This window comes from Rhamphochromis longiceps, linkage group LG18 (assembly GCF_057381845.1).
Source record: "Rhamphochromis longiceps isolate RC_006_pf linkage group LG18, R_longiceps_female_GT1.1, whole genome shotgun sequence".
Taxonomy (NCBI): Eukaryota; Metazoa; Chordata; class Actinopteri; order Cichliformes; family Cichlidae; genus Rhamphochromis; species Rhamphochromis longiceps.
The window spans coordinates 18,749,946-18,769,060 of NC_140574.1; the positions used below are offsets into that span (position 1 = coordinate 18,749,946).

The 19,115-nt window shown below is 41.7% G+C and overlaps 1 protein-coding gene across 3 annotated transcripts in view; it reads right to left on the bottom strand.

The window, feature by feature from the left end:
- LOC146648089 (laminin subunit alpha-3-like) overlaps positions 1-19,115 on the bottom strand; it is a 62,118-nt gene that overhangs the window by 35,039 nt on the left and 7,964 nt on the right. For all 3 annotated transcript variants that reach the window (XM_085389094.1, XM_085389095.1, XM_085389096.1), the window contains exons 3-15: positions 13,866-13,983; positions 11,182-11,300; positions 10,905-11,075; positions 9,226-9,326; positions 8,369-8,484; positions 7,445-7,563; positions 6,970-7,060; positions 5,725-5,856; positions 4,024-4,074; positions 3,868-3,915; positions 1,597-1,731; positions 866-1,000; positions 48-182 (exon numbers count right to left, since the gene is read on the bottom strand). In XM_085389094.1, the coding sequence (XP_085245220.1) occupies positions 48-182; positions 866-1,000; positions 1,597-1,731; positions 3,868-3,915; positions 4,024-4,074; positions 5,725-5,856; positions 6,970-7,060; positions 7,445-7,563; positions 8,369-8,484; positions 9,226-9,326; positions 10,905-11,075; positions 11,182-11,300; positions 13,866-13,983 (1,471 nt within the window). The remainder of the gene's footprint in view (positions 1-47; positions 183-865; positions 1,001-1,596; positions 1,732-3,867; positions 3,916-4,023; positions 4,075-5,724; positions 5,857-6,969; positions 7,061-7,444; positions 7,564-8,368; positions 8,485-9,225; positions 9,327-10,904; positions 11,076-11,181; positions 11,301-13,865; positions 13,984-19,115) is intronic.

A 19,115-nucleotide genomic window follows, 5' to 3' on the forward strand; every position in this document is an offset into this window, starting at 1 on the left:
CCATAAAAATGACTACTTTTATGAGTTTGATGATTTCAAGTGTTTACCCGAGCACTGAGGGAATCTCACACCAGAGGCGCAACGATCACACAGTTGACCCACCACACCTGGAAGGCAGAGGCACTGACCCGATAACGGGTCGCAAGTTGCGTCATATGAGCCTTCCTGTGAACACCGGCAGGCTGGGGACAGTTACACAAGCAGACATAAGAACTCTAAGCATTATTATGGTAAGTTGTCTGGTTCTTATACAGCCCTTTTTCTGCAACATGTCTCATTCACCCCTCCACACAAGCACTGTTTTCCACATGTATGTGCTTTGTGTCTACTATTCACATGCAGACGAATGCATCAAAGAGTAACATGTGGTTCAGACTGGGTGAGACAGGGATCAAACCATCAACAATTCAGATGAGTAGATGATGCTCTACCTCCAGAGCCCCAGCCATTGTCCTTAGGGATAAGTGAATCTCATAAGAAAAGAACAGGAATTGAAACTCTTGGGATGAGCTTGTTTATTTTAAGAATCAGATTGTCTTAAGTGATTCCCAGTTGTCTATTCTTGGGAATATGAGTCCATACAAGGAAGAGGTCTATAAATATCACATATTTCATCTCTCTGCAAAACATCGTGTCATGCAAATTGCATTAAAAAAATCAATTGAGGGGGCAGAGTGGGATTTTTGTGGATGCCGTGGGAGGATTTCTCCTTCAAAGTCATGAGAAGAGGCCACCATAAATCCAACCAAACCAGAAGCTACATTTTTTTTCCCAGCAGCTTTCTCATCAGCAGAGGTCAAAAGTACACAAGTGGTTTATCTACTGTAGTTATACTGATAGACATAGAGGGACAAATCCTACTTACCAGCACAGTCAGGATATCCATAGTAGCCTGGCGCACATTCATCACACTCCCGTCCCCCATAATTGGAGAGACAAATACACTGACCATTTGGACCGCACACGCTGTCGGCCACGCCGGCCCCATCACAGAGACATGCTGAAGAAATAAAATAATAAAGCAAAAATTTATTCTATTTTTATAGCTCTGTATAAACATTTACCCAGAAAAGACCTCATTATAAAAAAATCTGTCCGAATAAGTAATCTTTACATGCAAAAAATCTGTAAACATCAACTAAAACACACATAATACACACGCATTTTTCCACATGTACTTTGATAATTGTTACTGAAATCAGATTGTCTGGAGGGTCCATTTAAAGCTTTAAGGGTCAAGTGTCAAAAACCTTGAGCTAAGACTTAAAAAAGGCCAAATATGTAAGTGTACTTCCATCTGATAATACTATAAGCTCTCTCATGGAGAGAGTGAAGTTTCTCTCTGTATTGACAAAGCAAAAGATTGCTGGACAAACTAATCCCTGCTGTGTAATTAAGTCACTCCAGTCACACCTATTAACATTTACAGCGCTGATTTGCTGCCTTTGTTCCTGTTCCACATAATAACCACTTGTGGCCACTTCTTTTAAAATAAAACTCCGGTTTCCTAATCATTAACCAGTAACACTGATGACTTTGTGTTTCTTTACAGTCTGCGGGGTTCAAATTCTATGTTGGCATGCACGTCTCTCTCACCCCGGCAGTTTGGGAAGGAGTGGTATCCAGGTCGACAGCGGTCGCAGCGCTCGCCCTCCACGCTCTGCTGGCACAGGCAGCGGCCTAAAGCATCGCATATCCCACCCAGAGTCCCTCTGTAGTCACAAATACACGCTGCGCACAAAACACAGTGGAAGCATTTAATTTAACAATAACAGCAAACAAATTAAATCTTAACAGAAATTCAAATGTGTATTCCTAGTGGAACATTAACGTTTGCTTATAATTGAGGCTGAGCTCTTCCTTTAGTGGAACTCCAAAAAAAAAAAAAAAGACTGACAAATACTTCCTTCAGTTGAACTATTCTCATAGTGTGGCACACAGTGGCACAGCTATGCTGGTGCCCACCCCCTGCCAGGCCCCGCCCGGTAGTGGTTCCCGAATAGGCTTGGCACAGCCACCCAAGAGACTACCATAGTTTTCTTTGCCTCTAAGCAGCTCCCAAGCATGAAGCCAGCTTTTCAAAGGCTGTTGATTGAAAGACAGGCTCTTGAGCCTACACGTTAGAGGTAAGTCAGTGTTAGCATACGTTCTCTGACAGCTGAATTGAGTGGGAGGAAAAGAATCAAGAACTGATGGTTTTCACTTTAATAGCAATGCCATATTACTGATAATGGATTTCCCAGCTTGAAGGAAACTTATAAATAATATTAGTTTCCACTAAATAGCCCCAAATGGCCACTGCTATCATGAGACTATTTGAACATAAAGTCCCATTGATGGATGAGAAAATGTAAGACCACTGAACTGGTATTCTGAACAACTGCATGCTATCTGGATGTATTATACCAGTATTTTGACCAGCTAAACACAATAAATGCCAGGTTACACATGGGCTACAAATTTAGCCTTCAACTTGACTGACCTCTAACACGTGTTCTTAAGTTTAAATCAAGACAAAACAGAGTCTGACTCAGTGGCACCACATACAGACCGCTAAAGCTCTTTTGAAAGCCTCTAAGTAAAGTAAGTCTGGAATTTTTTAAAAAGGGTACCCTATAAAAGACCTTTGTAAAAGGCCAAGTTTCTAGTGATGGGATTTCCGGCTCTTTTTAGAGATCCGGCTCTTTCGGCTCGGCTCACTAAAATGAGCCGGCTCTTTCGGCTTCGAACCGGCTCTTCAGGTTGTTTTGTTGCTTTAATTAATTTATCATTAACAATAATATAAAATTATGCAGAAAAGGAATTACTAATGTAAAAAAAGTGGTTTTATTTATATGTTTATATATGGCCCCTAGAGACAAAGCACGTACAAACTCTAAAGCATATACAAACTCCAAAACACATTTCTAGCGTTAACTGAACTTCCAAAACAGAGCTACCCAGATCACTTAAATTACACAATTGAAAGCATGTGTGTATTGTTTGTGTATTTATAGACAAGCACTCATATTTATTCAAATAATTAAAAAAAAAAAAGTTCATTTACCTGTTACTACCACACACCAAATCCGGTTGTTGATACTTCCTGGCTTGTGTAGCCACTAGGTAACAAAAGCTCAACACTGCGCCCTAGCATCCTGGAGCACTTCTGTTGTCTTTTGTACGTGCTTCTGAGTTTTTACGTGTTTTGGAGTTTGTACGTGTTTTGGAGTTTGTACGTGCTTTGTCTCTAAGGGCCACCATAAATATACTTTATTTATTCACTCCACATAAAATGTAATAAATAAATCATATAATACAAAAAACAACTATTTACATTTTAAACTTTTAACTATTTAAATTTTCAGCTTTTTTCTTTTAAACAAATTTAAGGTAAAACAACACAAAACACTGCAAACCACAACACAATTAAATATAAATTAAAATATTAAAACAAAAAGAAGATGCACATTCTCTGTCATATGGGCCTGCATGATTTCTGAATCCTTTATCATCTGCAACTGAAAATAGTGGATGATTACTATACCTTTCTAATGTGACGTTCTTGTCCCTTGTCCCTCTGTTCCTGTGCTACTGCGAGTGTAACTAACGCCCCTCCCCCCTCTGGCCAGCGCAAAGTACAGGCCGCGCGTGCAGAGTTTAGCGGAAAAAAGGGCGAGAGAGAGGGTGAGAAAAAGAAAAAAAAAACCCTCATGGCTCCCAATAAGGGGCCGGCTCGCGTCGTTCACTTCAAAGAGTCGGCTCTAAGAGCCATTTCGTTCGCGAACGACCCATCACTACAAGTTTCAGTAACGTTTTCAATCAAGTTGCAATGAGTATAAAAGCACTGCCATGAAGACACTTCACATCAGGTCTAACCACACTCACGCTGACAGCTGGGCACGCCAAAATAGCCTGGAGGGCAAACAGTGGGACCTATAGAAGGAGAAAATAAGGAGGATGTAATAACAGCATTTTAAGCAGATGTTTAAAAATGCCTAAGTCTGATATGACATATTGCAAAAGTCTGTTTACTGATCTTACCCACAATGGGACCTGCAGGAGATTTGGTGGTCACTGGGTACACTGGATATCCTGATTGCAAAAGAGAGGAACAAAATTAAGACCTCCAGTGACTGGAAAATGTAATGAAGTAAAACCTCAGTGTCAACATTACTTATTGGTGCGGGGGGGGGGGGATTTCTCTTGGTGCAGTAATTGAAAGCTACTCATATAAAAACAAACATCCCCCACGCCCGCGTTTTGAAGTTATTCACTTTCTTGCCAAGAGATAGACGAGAGGATCTAAGCAATGTTTGCATTTGAATAGTAAAGTCAGTGGTTAGGCAGCTCAGCTTAATGTAAACTGTACGCAGGGGGGAAACAACAAGCCTGGATTTGCACAAAGTCTAAAAACAACTTTTCATCATTTTATAAAGGATTAAGCACTGACTTTGCTTGGGAGGAGTAATAAGGCCTGAACAGTTCAGCACATCACCACTGTCACATCCATTCTTACAAGTACACGATGTGTATGCATTTAAAAAAGCACACTGTAACCTATTTAGTACTGAGCTTTAAAGGAACTGGTAGGCAGACTTTGTTACCTTTGGACAGACCAAAGAATGACATAGGCTCCTTTGTCTTGTAAAACCGCTCAACTATTTTAGGTATTGTTTACTCAGACTTACTTACTTACTCAGACACGAACCTCAAGCGTTTGCAGACGATGTGCAGTTAATGTTTCAGCTGGTGCTGCAGTTACACAGTTGTCAGATTTTATGTGTACAAGTTACACATCTTCAGTTCAAAATCCAACAAGCTGCAAACATTTCGTGCCGTGACAGAAAACACCAAGCAAGCGCCTCTTCAAACCCAAATAATTCTCTCATGACCGAGTCAACATGTTTAGTCTAGTTTGGCAGTGCTAACATGCTGATGATAAGGACCAAATGTTTAAAAATTCTGTGTTAGCAAAACACATCTTGAGACTACAAACCTGTGTTGCTGTGTTTGTGTAAGGACTGTCAATGATATCGACAATCAACATTAGATGATAAGACAAAAATGATGTGAGTCTTTGGATTTCTCTGTTGTCACACTGGCTAATTTTCAATTAAATATGAATAACTTTAAATTGATTGAAAATAGATGTGTGAATAGAGAAATCGAGTGCTGTAGGAAATTCAACAGAAGCCGGTTTTAAGCAGGTTTATCAATCAAAGACAGAGAAAAAGATCAATATTACTGTAGGAATGGCTTTAGCGCCTTAAAGAAAGAAATGTAAAATGAAACATCGAGCAGCTTATCTCCAGTCATAGCAGACTCCTGAATCTGCTGGCAGATCAGATCAATGAGATTAGATGGGGAAGTTTTTTTATGTGTCCACTACCTGTAAGGCTTACGCAAAGCATGAAATAACTTTACAAGTGTACTCCTGCAAGATGTATTTCTGTCAAAAGGCTTTGGACAAATGTGTTTGTTCAGGGAGAAATCTGAGAGTAAAACAATGTTGAATCATGATTCCAGCTGTTAACGACTGGGTTCAGGTAAACTGACCATGAATAGTTGCACCCTTCTATGACAAAGCAAAGTCTTCCCTTCAAGTCAAGATTCAAATGAGGTACAGGAAAGACTAACTGTACCTTTTTGTTGTTTGCCAAAATCATGCATTTAGCACATTTGTGCTAAATGCATGATTGCTCTCACATCTAACTTGGCATGTGAGAGCAAAACTAAACTTACGAAAGCAGTCTGGGTAGTAATAGTGTCCATCAGCACAGCGATCGCAGTTTTCTCCAGCAAACTGTGGCTTGCAGATACACCATCCAGACCCCATTTCACATCCAGCTGTAGTTCTTTCGTCACAGCTGCAAGCTGGTAGATGCCATGTGATTTTATGAAAAGAAAAAAGAAAGTGCCCATGTTAACATGTGCAAAATGTAGATGTAAAATACACATATAGACAAACACATGAATCATCAGAGTAAAATCCATCTATTTTCTTCCTGTTATCTACTTCAGGGTCACGGGGTGGGGTGGGGGGACTGGAGCATATCCCTGCTGCTATTGGGCGGGAGGCGGGGTACACGTTGGACGGGTCACCAGTTTGTCGCAGGGCTGACACAGAGACAGTTATCCTTTCACAGTCATATTCACACGTATGGGCAAATGAGAATCATCAACCTGTGTGAGGAGGTCAGAGTACCCACACAGATCCTGCAAACTCCACACAGAAAGACCCCGACCACATGGTCGATTCGAAACCAGCAAATTCTTAATGTGAGGCAACAGTGCTGATGATGATGCCCACTCAGAGCACAAATTGAGGTTAAATACCCAAAATTTCCACAAAGTAAAGTAACACGTACAGAAAGCTTTCAACCATCCCAAATCCCAAAACGAGAGCTCTTAAAAGTTAATAATGATGAACGTTTACTGACTCTGAACACTTTCGGCTACTAAGCTACTTAATTGAGTTTGTGTATTTTATGATTAAATTAAAAGCTCTTGGGTCAACCGCTTTAATTCCACTACTTTGTCATGTGCAAACACAACTGTAAGCTATTTATACCAAGAGGAATAGTGATGGACCATTAAAGTAGTGTAAACAATGGCAGAGCCCAGTTTAGCAATAAAACAAGCGGCGGTGCCCGTGGTGCTTGACAGTGGTGCCATCTGTGTCAGTCTAAAGCGAGGTGCTAAAGCCTTGCTTTGAATAAAAATACACTTTGGCTTCACTCATTGATCACACATGTTGTAGGTCACATAACAACATGGTGGGACAATAGTTGATTCCCAAACTATCTGTTGTCGTATCTTGAAAAATGTCAGAGAAGTTGCAAAAACGGATTCCACAAAAATACACACACGCATGCATAAACAGCATAGGCTTATATTTCCACAGTCTTTTTCATCAGTACATAGTAAAGTTTTACAACATCAGTATGAAAACAGCATTTTGATGTGACAGACAAAAATGTGGCTTACGTATGCATCCGGTGGGAGACTCAGTAGGGACACTGTAAGGCCTGTAGAAGCCTTCAATGCATCTCTCACAGTTCACTCCAGCAGTGTTGTGCTAAAGAATGATACAGAACAAAATTAACTTTAGTCTTGAACAAAAAAATATGAGTTTAAGTTTCTAGCTTTGCATCAATCTATGTGGACATTACGCAATACTTGATATCCATAACACTCCATCTTAACATAACACTCAATTCAAGTTCATCTTGGCAAAAAGAAGGTCACAAAGTTCCTAGAATGTTTCAAAAAGAACGTTTGCTTTGGCTCACACAGCAAGTTGCACAAGTTTCAAACTGAAGTATGCAATATCCAATCCTCTGCAAAAGACTTGAATGATATAGAGACATGCAGTATGGAATATTGCTTCACTTTCTATCCTGTTTTCAACCACACACATGCAAACATAAGAATCAGTTTAGACTTGATACCCAGTACATACCTGGCAGTTGATGCACACTCCTCCTCCATCAAACCTGCCGAAGGTGTCTAAACTTGTTCCCCTTTTTTCCACCTCTGGGTCGTAATAACAGTCGAAGGCATGGGAGAAACACTGGCAGGCTGAGGAGGAAACCCCCCAAGACAAACACACACACACACACACACACACACACACACACACACACACACACACACACACACACACACACACACACACACACAAAAACAGAGACAAGTATTATTCTATACTGCCAGTAAATTACCTCTGACTCCCCCTTTCCCCCTGTAAGTACCTTAAGCTACTCATTCTCTTAAAAGGAATATTAAGTCAAGGTTGTTAAGCATCAAGAGAAACTATAAAATCCAAACTAAACAAGATGGCATATCCTCTTCCTGTAATCCACCCTGTCTTATTAATGATTATGAATGGGTTGGGTGCATTTGCACTGCATGAGTGCACTGACTGGATTACAAGTTTCCTTCCTTGCTTTACTTCTGTGGCTGATTCAAGGTTATGTTTCATGAAGGCCAAACTTGTCAACAGTGCAAAGCAATTAGATTCCAGTTGGCAAAGGCTCTGCTGATGGACTGAATGGCTCGCTGATAAGCTCTCACTATCTAGGTCGGCGCAGGGTTGACTAAGCTCATTGACCAGCTACCTAAACAGACAAAACCCAGTTATCCTGAAGCAAGTTGTGCACCGTGCTGTTCATCACACATACCATATCAGGAATGTCCTCCCAGCTCTTCACTGAGGCTCACCACAATACCATATCAGGGCATCCACAATAGGGCTTAAATATCAGAGGCAAGAGGACACTTCAGTCCTCTCTGGGGGTAGTAATTCAAGGAGCCAACAGCATGGGGAGTAGCAGAGTGCGGTTTTGGTTACACACTAAATGAAGTACTGTACATGTATACTTACGCTGACACTCATTCGGGTTGTCAACAGTTGCAGCGCGCCATGGCTTCTGGTTAAATCCTGGGCAGCAGCGGTCACATGACTCGCCACAGGTGTTGTGCTGGCACTCGCACTGGCGACTAAAGAAAGGAGACGAGACGCCTGTATTCAGTAGTAGTGCCAAGATGGGTTTTCAGAGAAAAAGTCCCAACTGTACATTGATATTTACTGGCACACACAGTCGGGTATCTACAAACTCAAGGACGCACAGCGGAGCACTAACATTCATTCTGAAATCTTATTTCAGACAGTCAGACAAATAGACATTCAAATTTGCTTCGCTTTAAGCCTTGTTTTGGTATCTGCGCAGCTGCTATTCAGCGTTAATTCTTCCTGTCTTCCGTTTGATGTTCAAGCTTTGTGTAGGTGAAAACAGCCGCTTACAGCACCTGGAAATTACAGCGATGAGAGCGATGAGACAACCAACTTAGTGAAGCATCCACGAATCCTATCCTCTTCTTTTTTCTTGGACTTTTTTGTTTCAGAGTACTAATGCTTACAATGGTTCAAAGCAGCGCTTTATCCCAAATCTTATCACAGCCAGTAATCAGGGAAACTAAAACAATCTACTGCTTTTTATAATGGTGAAGTCACTGCACAAACAACATAATTGTGCTTTTCAGAAACAAGTGATCACTCTTGATCTTATCTATGCTATACCTCATACACTAGAGGCAGCATTTGTAATCTTTGCCTCTTTTCTTTCAGAATTAAATCCACTTTACTGTAATAGTTGTACACAAGAGCCCCAATTCTACAAAAAGCTCACTGAATAAAGGCAAGTATATTTTAGAGCTGAAGGTGAAGTATGTATTACTAACCTATTTGGGTTGTCAGGGTTACGGCCTCCACCACACATCTGTGCGTGCCCGTGACAAACACAGCGTCCGCCAATGCTGATGTCTTTGATGCTGTAGTAATACTGTCAGCAAATAAAGAATATGTTATCAGCAGCATAATTTCCAACCATGTTATCAGCAACTTAGCGACACCAGTCACACCAGAACAAATGCCTGGCTCTGCTTGGCAGCAGAAGTGAGTCACACATGCTGACAAGTGCAAACTTAAACCATGACCCATGAGATAATGCTAGTTTTATGGGGTGAATCAGTGCGTGAGATAACACGAGATAAGGCAGCCAACATCACTGATTCCCAAAGGTTCGAATAAGGAAAACTAAACAGATGTTTTAGACACAATAGTAAATCACAAAGATACAGTGCTGTGCAAAACCATCATGTCTTTATATTTTGCCAAAACATAAACCAAAAAAAAAATGGTTTGTTTAGTTCTAACAGGCTTGACAGTAAGTATTTGGTAGCACCATATTTATTCTTCAGCACAGCCTGAAGCTTTCTTATCATTTCTTTGGATTTTGGCTGCCTTTTGTTTCATTCTCTGTCTAAATGATCTCACATTGCTTCAGTAATGTTGAGGTTCAGGCTCCTGGAAAGGCCAAACAATGACTGATGGCGTTCCATTGCACGTTTTCCTTTCCAGGTATGCTTTTACTGCATTGGCAGTGTGTCTAGGATCATTGATCATTGGCACCTGCTGCCAATCAGATGCTTTCCAGATGGTACTGCATGATGGATCAAAATGTGATATTATTTTTTAAAGTTCATAATTCTACAAGTTTTGACATGACATCCCTTACCCACCGGCTGAAATACAGGACTAAACCATGACAGAGTCGTCTCAATGTTTTACAGATGGCTGTAGACACTGTTGTACTTCTGGCTTCTTGGCAGCCACCTTTGACCATTTCTGATGAGGCTTCAGTGAACAATAGCTGGATCAACTCAAAGGTCAGATCTATCTCTCCGGTCCTAGGTCAGGATATTTTTCCTTCTTAAGGACACAACTTTCAGATAACTTTCATCGTTAGGTCTGCCGCTTTTGTCCTCCACAAGTTTCCTCAAAGTTTTTTTCAGGACACACTGCACACCATGCTGAGATATACAAAGTTTTCGACTAATAGCGCTTTGGGCTTTAGCTTGTTGCTGATAAAATGATTTTTTTTCTTCCTGTCAGAGTGTGTTATTTTTGACATGAAATGGAAACAAATAATTATTTGCAACTTAGGTGCCTTTTTATGCTTGAATTGTTTATAGGTGTTCCCCTAAAAATGGTCAAATATAAGGACTTGACTGAAAATAAGTGAAAAACCAGCCAGTTTCAAAGAAACACTATGACAGATCTTCAGAAAGCCTGGAGAAATATTGGCTACTGGAAGCAAAATATTAAAAAAATGAGGAGTAGCTCAGATGTTTTGCACAGTCCTGTACACTACTCTGTATCAAGGAAATTACCAAGATGACTCATATGATAGATAACAGACAGACCTGGCAGTGGGTCTCAACACAGGTGAACATGTGGGTAGGCCTGTGCGCTTGTTTCAGCAAAAAACAAGCTAGCAGGTGGGTGCTGCAAAGGCCAAATGGGAAACAAGAGCCTGCCAGCATGACACCATAGTGCGAGGTTGTTCAGTGTGTCTCACCCTGCGTGTAACGGTGGGGTCTCTCTGGGCCTTGGAGATGAGGTGGCCGAGCAGGGTGTTGGTGCGGAGGAAGTGCAAGCGGATATTGGTAGCCTTTGTAAAGTCTTGCAGCGCAGGTGAGTAGGTAAAGTTTTTGGCCCCCGGACGGCCGTTGACAAGGGATATCACAACCTAAACAATACAAATTTACAATCCATTTACAATGCTTATTACAATATCAAGCTATTTGATTTACTTCAAAAAGAAAAAAGGAGAAAGAAATACATTTTTATTTTACCTCTCCATTCTCCAAAGGGATGATCCGTGAGTATTCTGTGATGCAGAGCTGGTCGTCATCATTTAATAAACGGGCATTGGGCTGCTTTCCAAACCTCTCAATACACTCACGTGCTGAATCTGCCAAAAAAAAGAAGAAGGAGAAGAAGACACCCATTATTCTTTATATTTTTATAATAAATCATTTATTTAATTAATTAGTTCTCTTGTCAATGTAAAGAAATTACATTGGCATCTTCACATGAAAAAAAGGATCATGTTCCTTTTGCATGACGCAAAAGGAAAAGACCAAAGAAGTATAATTTTAAATGGAAAAACTGGGATTTTAAATAATCTCAAATCTCTCTATATACACTGAACAAAAATATAAACGCAACACTTTTGTTTTTGCTCCCATTCCCCATGGGATGGACGTAGAGACCTAAAATTCATTCCAGATACACAATATAACCATCCCTCCCAAACAGTGGTCACAAATCAGTCCAAATGTGTGGTAGTGGGCACATCTGCTATATTGAGATAATCCATCCCACCTCACAGGTGTGCCACATCAGGATGCTGATCTGACATCATGAGTAGTGCACAGGTGTACCTCAGACTGCCCACAACAAAAGGCCACCCTGGAATGTGCAGTTTTTTGCGCTATTGGGGGTCTGGGGACCCAGAACCGGTCAGTATCTGGTGTGACCACCATTTGCCTCATGCAGTGCAACACATCGTCGCATGGAGTCTATCAGATTGTCAATTGTGGCCTGTGGAATGTTGGTCCACTCCACTTCAATGGCTGTGCGAGGTTGTTGGATATTCGTGGGAACTGGTACACGCTGTCGTATACGCCGGTCAAGCACATCCCGAACATGCTCAATGGGTGACATGTCCGGTGAGTATGCTGGCCATGCAAGAACTGGGACATTCTCAGCTGCCATCTGCCCTGAACAATGTGAACCATGATTCATCCGTGAAGCGCACACCTCTCCAACGTGCCAGACGCCATCGAATGTGAGCATTTGCCCACACAAGTCTGTTACGGCGACGAGCTGGAGTCAGGTCAAGACCGCGATGAGGACGACGGGCATGCAGTTGAGCATCCCTGAGACGATTTCTGACAGTTTGTGCAGAAATTGTTTGGTTGTGCAAACCAATTGTTCCAGCAGCTGTCTGGGTGGCTGGTCTCAGACGATCTTGGAGGTGAACCTGCTGTATGTGGAGGTCCTGGGCTGGTGTGGTTACACGAGGTCTGCGGTTGTGAGGCCGGTTGGATGTGCTGCCATATTCTCTGAAACGCCTGTGGAGACGGCTTATGGTTGAGAAATGAACATTCAATGCACGGGCGACAGATCTGGTTGACATTCCTGCTGTCAGCATGCCAATTGCACGCTCCCTCATTGCATGTGGCATCTGTGGCATTTTGCTGTGAGACAAAACTGCACATTCCAGGGTGGCCTTTTGTTGTGGGCAGTCTGAGGTACACCTGTGCACTACTCATGATGTCAGATCAGCATCCTGATGTGGCACACCTGTGAGGTGGGATGGATTATTTCAATATAGCAGATGTGCCCACTACCACACATTTGGACTGATTTGTGACCACTGTTTGGGAGGGATGGTTATATTGTGTATCTGGAATGAATTTTAGGTCTCTACGTCCATCCCATGGGGAATGGGAGCAAAAACAAAAGTGTTGCGTTTATATTTTTGTTCAGTGTATATACACTGGAAGGAATGATATAATATGCAATTGCAGTGTTTATGCAGCTGGAAATAATTTTTTAAAGGTAAAGCTCAAGGTTAAGCTAATAGTCTCTAACTCATGATAGCTCCTGAAAGAACACAAACTTGAAGAGAAACCTTGAGACTGTAAAACAGATGAGTCACAGCTGTGTCTCCTGGCAGGCTCTGTGCACGCATCCCACCCTCCCTCAGATATCCAATCAGCACATACAAAATATGCATTAAGTATGTAAAATGGTGGCAGTTCAGTGTCAGATTTGCAGCGTGTCACCACCTGCCACTTTTAATACACCAAAATCAGTCATTAAGCTGACATTCTCGCATGTTTTCAACAAGTCAAATTTAATCAAAGGTTTTTGTTCACACCCACTCCCTGTCTAAATCTGTCTCTGATTAAACATACTGCAGTACAAAGTTTTAACTCTGTCCGCAGGCCTTTTTCTTTACAGAAACACTTTGACTTGTCATGGCAGGAAAGACACGTGTATAACTAATAGTGTTAATGATGACCACACTCTTTTTGCCTCTGCCAGTTCTAGAAATGTATAATACCCTGGATTGCTGTGATAGCTTTTGGTAGGCTGAATTTTAAATCCTTTCCATAAAAAGGCCCAAAGCTGTGTAGTGCAGAGACATGAAACTCTGCCCTATCTGTGTATTTATGACTGAAATTGATTTTTTTTTTAATTTAATCCACAGAGAAAACCTTTATGAGAACAGAGTCTAAAAGAATCTGTCATCACTAATTACATCATTATAGACAACAATAGAAAACGGCACTTATTTATTTTAAAAGGCATTCTGCAGACCTGCACGTTTCCTGGATTTGAAACTCAGTTGAGTAATTGATTCAAGTTGGGACCACATTCAAGAGGATTCAATGTTTGATTCACAGCACAAAAAGTGCACCAGCTTGCAGGAGAAGGTTTTTAATGCATTAACATATGAACTTACGTGCAAAATACTGCCAGGGGGTGAAGGTTTTCCCATTGTCGACAGACCTCTCCAGCACCCACAGGTCAGGACGTGGTGAATTCGCAAACTTAATGAGGACATATGCGACATGGAAGAGCTAAAAATAAAATTTTTTTAAAAAAATAAAAAGAGAGAGAGAGCAAAGAGGAGGGTAAATAAAAAAGCACCCAGTGTTCAGAATGAATTTTGGCAAAATACAGTTTCCTGTACTTGCTCTGTCAAAGTTCCCTGCTTGACCTGGAGCTCTGAAGATATCATTTCCTCTCTTGTGAATGTATGGATACAACAACAGCTTGGCTGTATTATCTCTGTAAATGATCACCACAGGATTAATGGCTTTGAACGAGGAAGAACTTCCTGTTTTGAGCCCTTTTATTCTTGAGTCTCAGCTTTAGCGGTATCTGTGTGGCCAACATTTGTTAGAGTGTATAAACTGGTGCAGGTGCAGCCCACATGATCCCTGTATGCTTCCCCGAACTTTCTATCTTCACCTCCCATCAGAATACTCAGTCCACACGAGGCCAGAGAATGATGTCAGTGACGGTTTCTGCCAACACTGAGCTTTCTGTCAGGCCCGTGATATTCACCGCAGTACATTTCCTTTACAGTTCGTCAACATCGTTATCAAGCCCTAAAAGCGGGTGACTTCAGCTTGATTGAACATTGTACAAAAGAAATGTAATTTGTGCAGTCAAAGGTCTCTTTGTTATGACTTGGCATGGACTTGACATAGCTTGGATCGCAAACATTTGACACTATCCTGCACGTGACACCTGCAGTGTCAACAAAAAGGCCTCGTCTACACCCGACTACCACACCCGTCCATGTCTTGTTTAGCACGGTTTAGAAAGAGTTTATCTAAAAGCTGGCACGCGGAAACATTGCATGGTTCAAAAACATATAACCTGCAGTACCTGCACTCATTGCTAAGCTCATGAATGTAACTGCATCTACATAATGCGGTGCACTACTTCAATAACAGACATTTCTACAGACTGTCTGTCTTCGAGGCGGATGAAGGCAGGCCCACACTCGTCCAGCATCCCACAGCACATTGATGAAAGCCCAAGGAAGCATTTGAAATATTCCAGTTACTCACTTGCATGAGACGAGGAGCTCTAATACAAACATATCAAAGCAGAGCAAAGTCTGGCAATGCATCTGCTGTGGACTTACTGTGTCGAAAAGGACCCACAATTATACTGACAAGAAAAAACCTCAAGTTCAAGAAGCCCTTAGGTTGATGGATTTTGAGAGAGTTCAGAGGTCAGTTACGGAAACGTCCGCCTTTTTTTTTCTGCCTGAAGATTGCAGACAATCACCAATAAACAACAAAACAGTTTGCAAATCAGGAAACGTCTTTAATCAGGGTCCAAGCGGAAAGTAAATAAAACAACTTGCAACCACAGCTTTGAATAGGGTGTGTCCTAAAATTAATCAGAGAACACTTCCACCCGCATGCAACAGGATGCGCAACTAACAAAAAAAAGATGCACGGCTGCACGGGCTGCAATCTAAAAATAGAAGCAGGAGTTGCCTGTAATCAGCATGCTGGTTCTGATGAGGACCTGCAGGAAGTTTGGTTCACATGGGCTGCAGTGACGTTAAGAGATGTCAGGAGGGTGAGATGGCACGAGTGTAAAAAAAAAAAAAGGAAAGAAAAAGGGTCAGTGCAGTGGCGAGAGACTTGGTGGCTGGCACGCAGACCCATCTCAGATTCCAAACATAGCGCCACATTCCCCTTCCCCCCTAATGCCCCCAAAGCAGAGTGTGTCCCTGCTTACAGGAACCTGCTGCTGACATCAACGTTCAGCAGTGAAAATCTCCTCCACCACTTGTGATGATAAAGATGGCAACAAGATCCTCCAGTGTCACAAAAAATAAAAAAAAAGAAGCCAAAGTCCAAATTAGAGTGCTGAAACAATCAGACACCAGCTGTGTTTCAACAGAGATTTGGGTTCAAGATGGGTAGTGCAACAAAACTAGCTTTTTGGGATACAAACTGAGCTGTAGTCTGCAAGTCGCTATGCAATCTCAAAGTTTAGTTACAAGTAATGCGATGATGACACAAAGATTCAGGGACTTATTATTGACTTGATGCCAAACACTGAGTGTTGGCAAGATGAATCCTCCGGAAACAAACACAGCTAGAAACAGACAGTGTGATCTTGGAAACTGCTTAAGCAAAGCCATGCCTGTCCTGGCATGGCTTTGCTTAATTTCAGGCCTGTCTTTCCAACTGTGTCCTGCCAGTCTAAACACATGCTCTTGAAATATGTCCAGCACCTACGTATTGTTTGAAGGAACCATGAAATACTGTAACAGCATGTTAAGTGCATGAGTAGTGGCACGAAAGACATGAAACACACTGACAAGCTTGAGGTAAAAAAAAACACTTGGAATGGCAGTTGAGAAGTACCATCCTCTCCCCCTCCCAGCATCTGCGGCTTCGTACTGCCGTGAGGTCTGACTTCTCAACACCCACAACACAGGGCTGTGTGGGTGGGTGTCAAAAAGGTCAGAGTTTTAGCTTTGACAGGTTTGACAACTACCCTCTTCGCTTTTTACCACCCTTCTTAAATTCTTGACCTAGACCTGATGTCATATATATAAGGTGTAAAGCATCCAGATCTCCTCCAACCTCCTAATTAACGCAACAGAACAACAAAGCCATTCACATCCCTCGTGACCAAACACCTTTTTAACAGCATAACAACATATTTTCCTTTCCTTTTTGGGCCTGTAGAAATGTGTAAATTAATTCTGACACACACACACACACATGCACACACACTAATCATTCCTAAACCCATCAACCCTTAACATGTCAGGCCCAAAACTGTCCACATGAATAACCCATTTTGTATGTGCGACAGCTCAGAAGTGATATACTTGCACCATTCAGTGTGATCTGCAGCCCCACTGTTGCCTCTACACAGAGGTTCTACCCTCTAACTTCACACATGCTTGCCCCTTCAGGTATTAGAGCTGTGGAGCTACAAGATCTCAAAAGAAAAGAGCTGATTGCATGACCCTTGGGTTGTTATACTCCTTTTAGGCATGCCTGCCACGTGGATCTCTTCAATTATAATCTTTTTGTGTAGATCAAATGAAGTGTACTGTAAAATGAACTGGTTAGGGTTTTCTCACAGCTTCCTCAATCATCAAAATGTTGTGTCAAACATTTCCATGTCTTTTATTTTATTTTAATGTTAAACAGGTAGGAAATGAGACATAAGCTAGCAATACTGTTAGCAATATTGAACATCATAATCCCAAAGTTCAACCAAAGGGTACAACCAAAAAAAACTAAATCTAGATTGAGAGCACAATCCTGACAGTGAGCGCCTGAAAATCTGATATAAAATCAGAAGAATGCAATTTAAAGGAGGGGAGGCATCACCTTCTGTTACAGTGGATCACCCGTGCCAGACAGGACACGTAGCGCAGTGGGGATGGAGCAGTTGCACTCCAGTCTGTAATAATGCAGTGTACAACTGTTTGTCTGTGTGCAACAGGTGGGCTGTGGAAGGAGAAGGGGGTAGTCTGGTATGTTTTTCTCTGTCTCCATGACAGAAGTTATATGGTGACGACGAGCAGTTGGCTAAAAATTGCACGAGAAGTATTTCTGGTAATAATGCCGCACATTTCTACTTCTGCTTTGAACATTATGCACTCAGTCGCCACTTTATTAGGTAAATCTGTTCAACTGCTTCTTCACTTAAATACATAAGTAGCCAATCACATGGGAGCAACTCAGTGCATTTAGCCATGTACGCTTAGTTGAAAATTCCTTGTCAATGTTAGATATTTGAGGAGAATTGCCAGACTGCTTTGAGCTTATAGGAAGGCAACGGTAACTTGTATAACCACTTGTTACAACCAAGATGTGCAGAAGAGCATCTCTGAAACTAGTTGAACATTGAAGTGTTGGGTGACAACACTACCACAACAAGTGCCACAGGAAACTGTGTCTACAATTCACACAAGAGTAACAAAGTTGGACAAAAGAAGATTGGAAAAAAGTTGTCTGGTCTAATGAACTCAAATTTCTGCTGGCAGGGTCAGAAACAATATGAAAGTATGGCTCCATCCTGAATGGTATTAAAGATGCAGGCTGGTGATGGTGGTGTAATGGTGGGCGTGTTATTTTCTAGGCACACTTTGCCAAGAAAATAACCACTTGAGCTTCATTTAAAGACACCCTACCTAATTACTGACCATGTACATCCTTTTATATCCACAGTGTACCCATCTTTTGATTGTTGCCTCCAGCAGGATAACACACCGTGTCACAAAGCTCAAATAATCTAAATCGGGTTCCTTGAGCATGAGTCTACTGTACTCAAATGGCTTCCATAGCCACCAGATCTAAATTCAAAAGAACACTTCTGGGATGTGGTGGAACAGGAGAGTCACATCATGGATGTAACTGTGCGATTTTAATATGGATCAAAATCTCTGAGGAACGTTTCCAGCACCTTGTTGACTCAGTGCCACAAACAATTAAGGCAGCTCGGAAGGCAAAAGGGGGTCCAGTGTGACAGTAGTTATTCATTGGAGGATGTTTTAAAAGCAATGCAAATTCAAAACTGGCTGTAATGTGAAGAAATCAGCGATCTAATAACCAAGTGATAGAATCTGATTAAAAAATTGGAATCTAAGCAAAAAAACAAAAAAAATATTTATGGAACACAGTGCTTTAGTAGTGATGTGTAAAATTCTGCAGCTATGTTGCTGCATTGTGCTGCAGTATACATGGGTGTATATATGGGTGAGCTATTCATGAAACACCCCTGTCAAATGGGTCTAGGAAACTTCCCATTGCATCAATGCCTGCGTCAGTAAACCTGTGACCACTGAATAACATTACTATGTACAAACTGGTGGCGTGGCCCTTGAAAAGGTGAACAGATCCCACGTTAACCCCCACAAGCTTTTCCACATCACAGCTCCAGATTTAAGAGGAGCTGCTGTCCAACAGTCACCCGTGATGCACTCTGCTAATGCTAACTAGCACAGTGTGACTGTTAGTGTAGTTGTAAATATCTGCTGGGTTGGCCTGGCGCCTTGGGCAGCCCAGCTAAAGACAGGCACTTACATCACCTCCATCGTCACCGAAGCAAAAGGGATATGTAACAGCCAATGTTGTCTCAGGGGTGAGCCAACTATACAGTATGAAGAAATATTTATTACAAAGCATAGATAGGCAGTTCTTCAACAGCAATT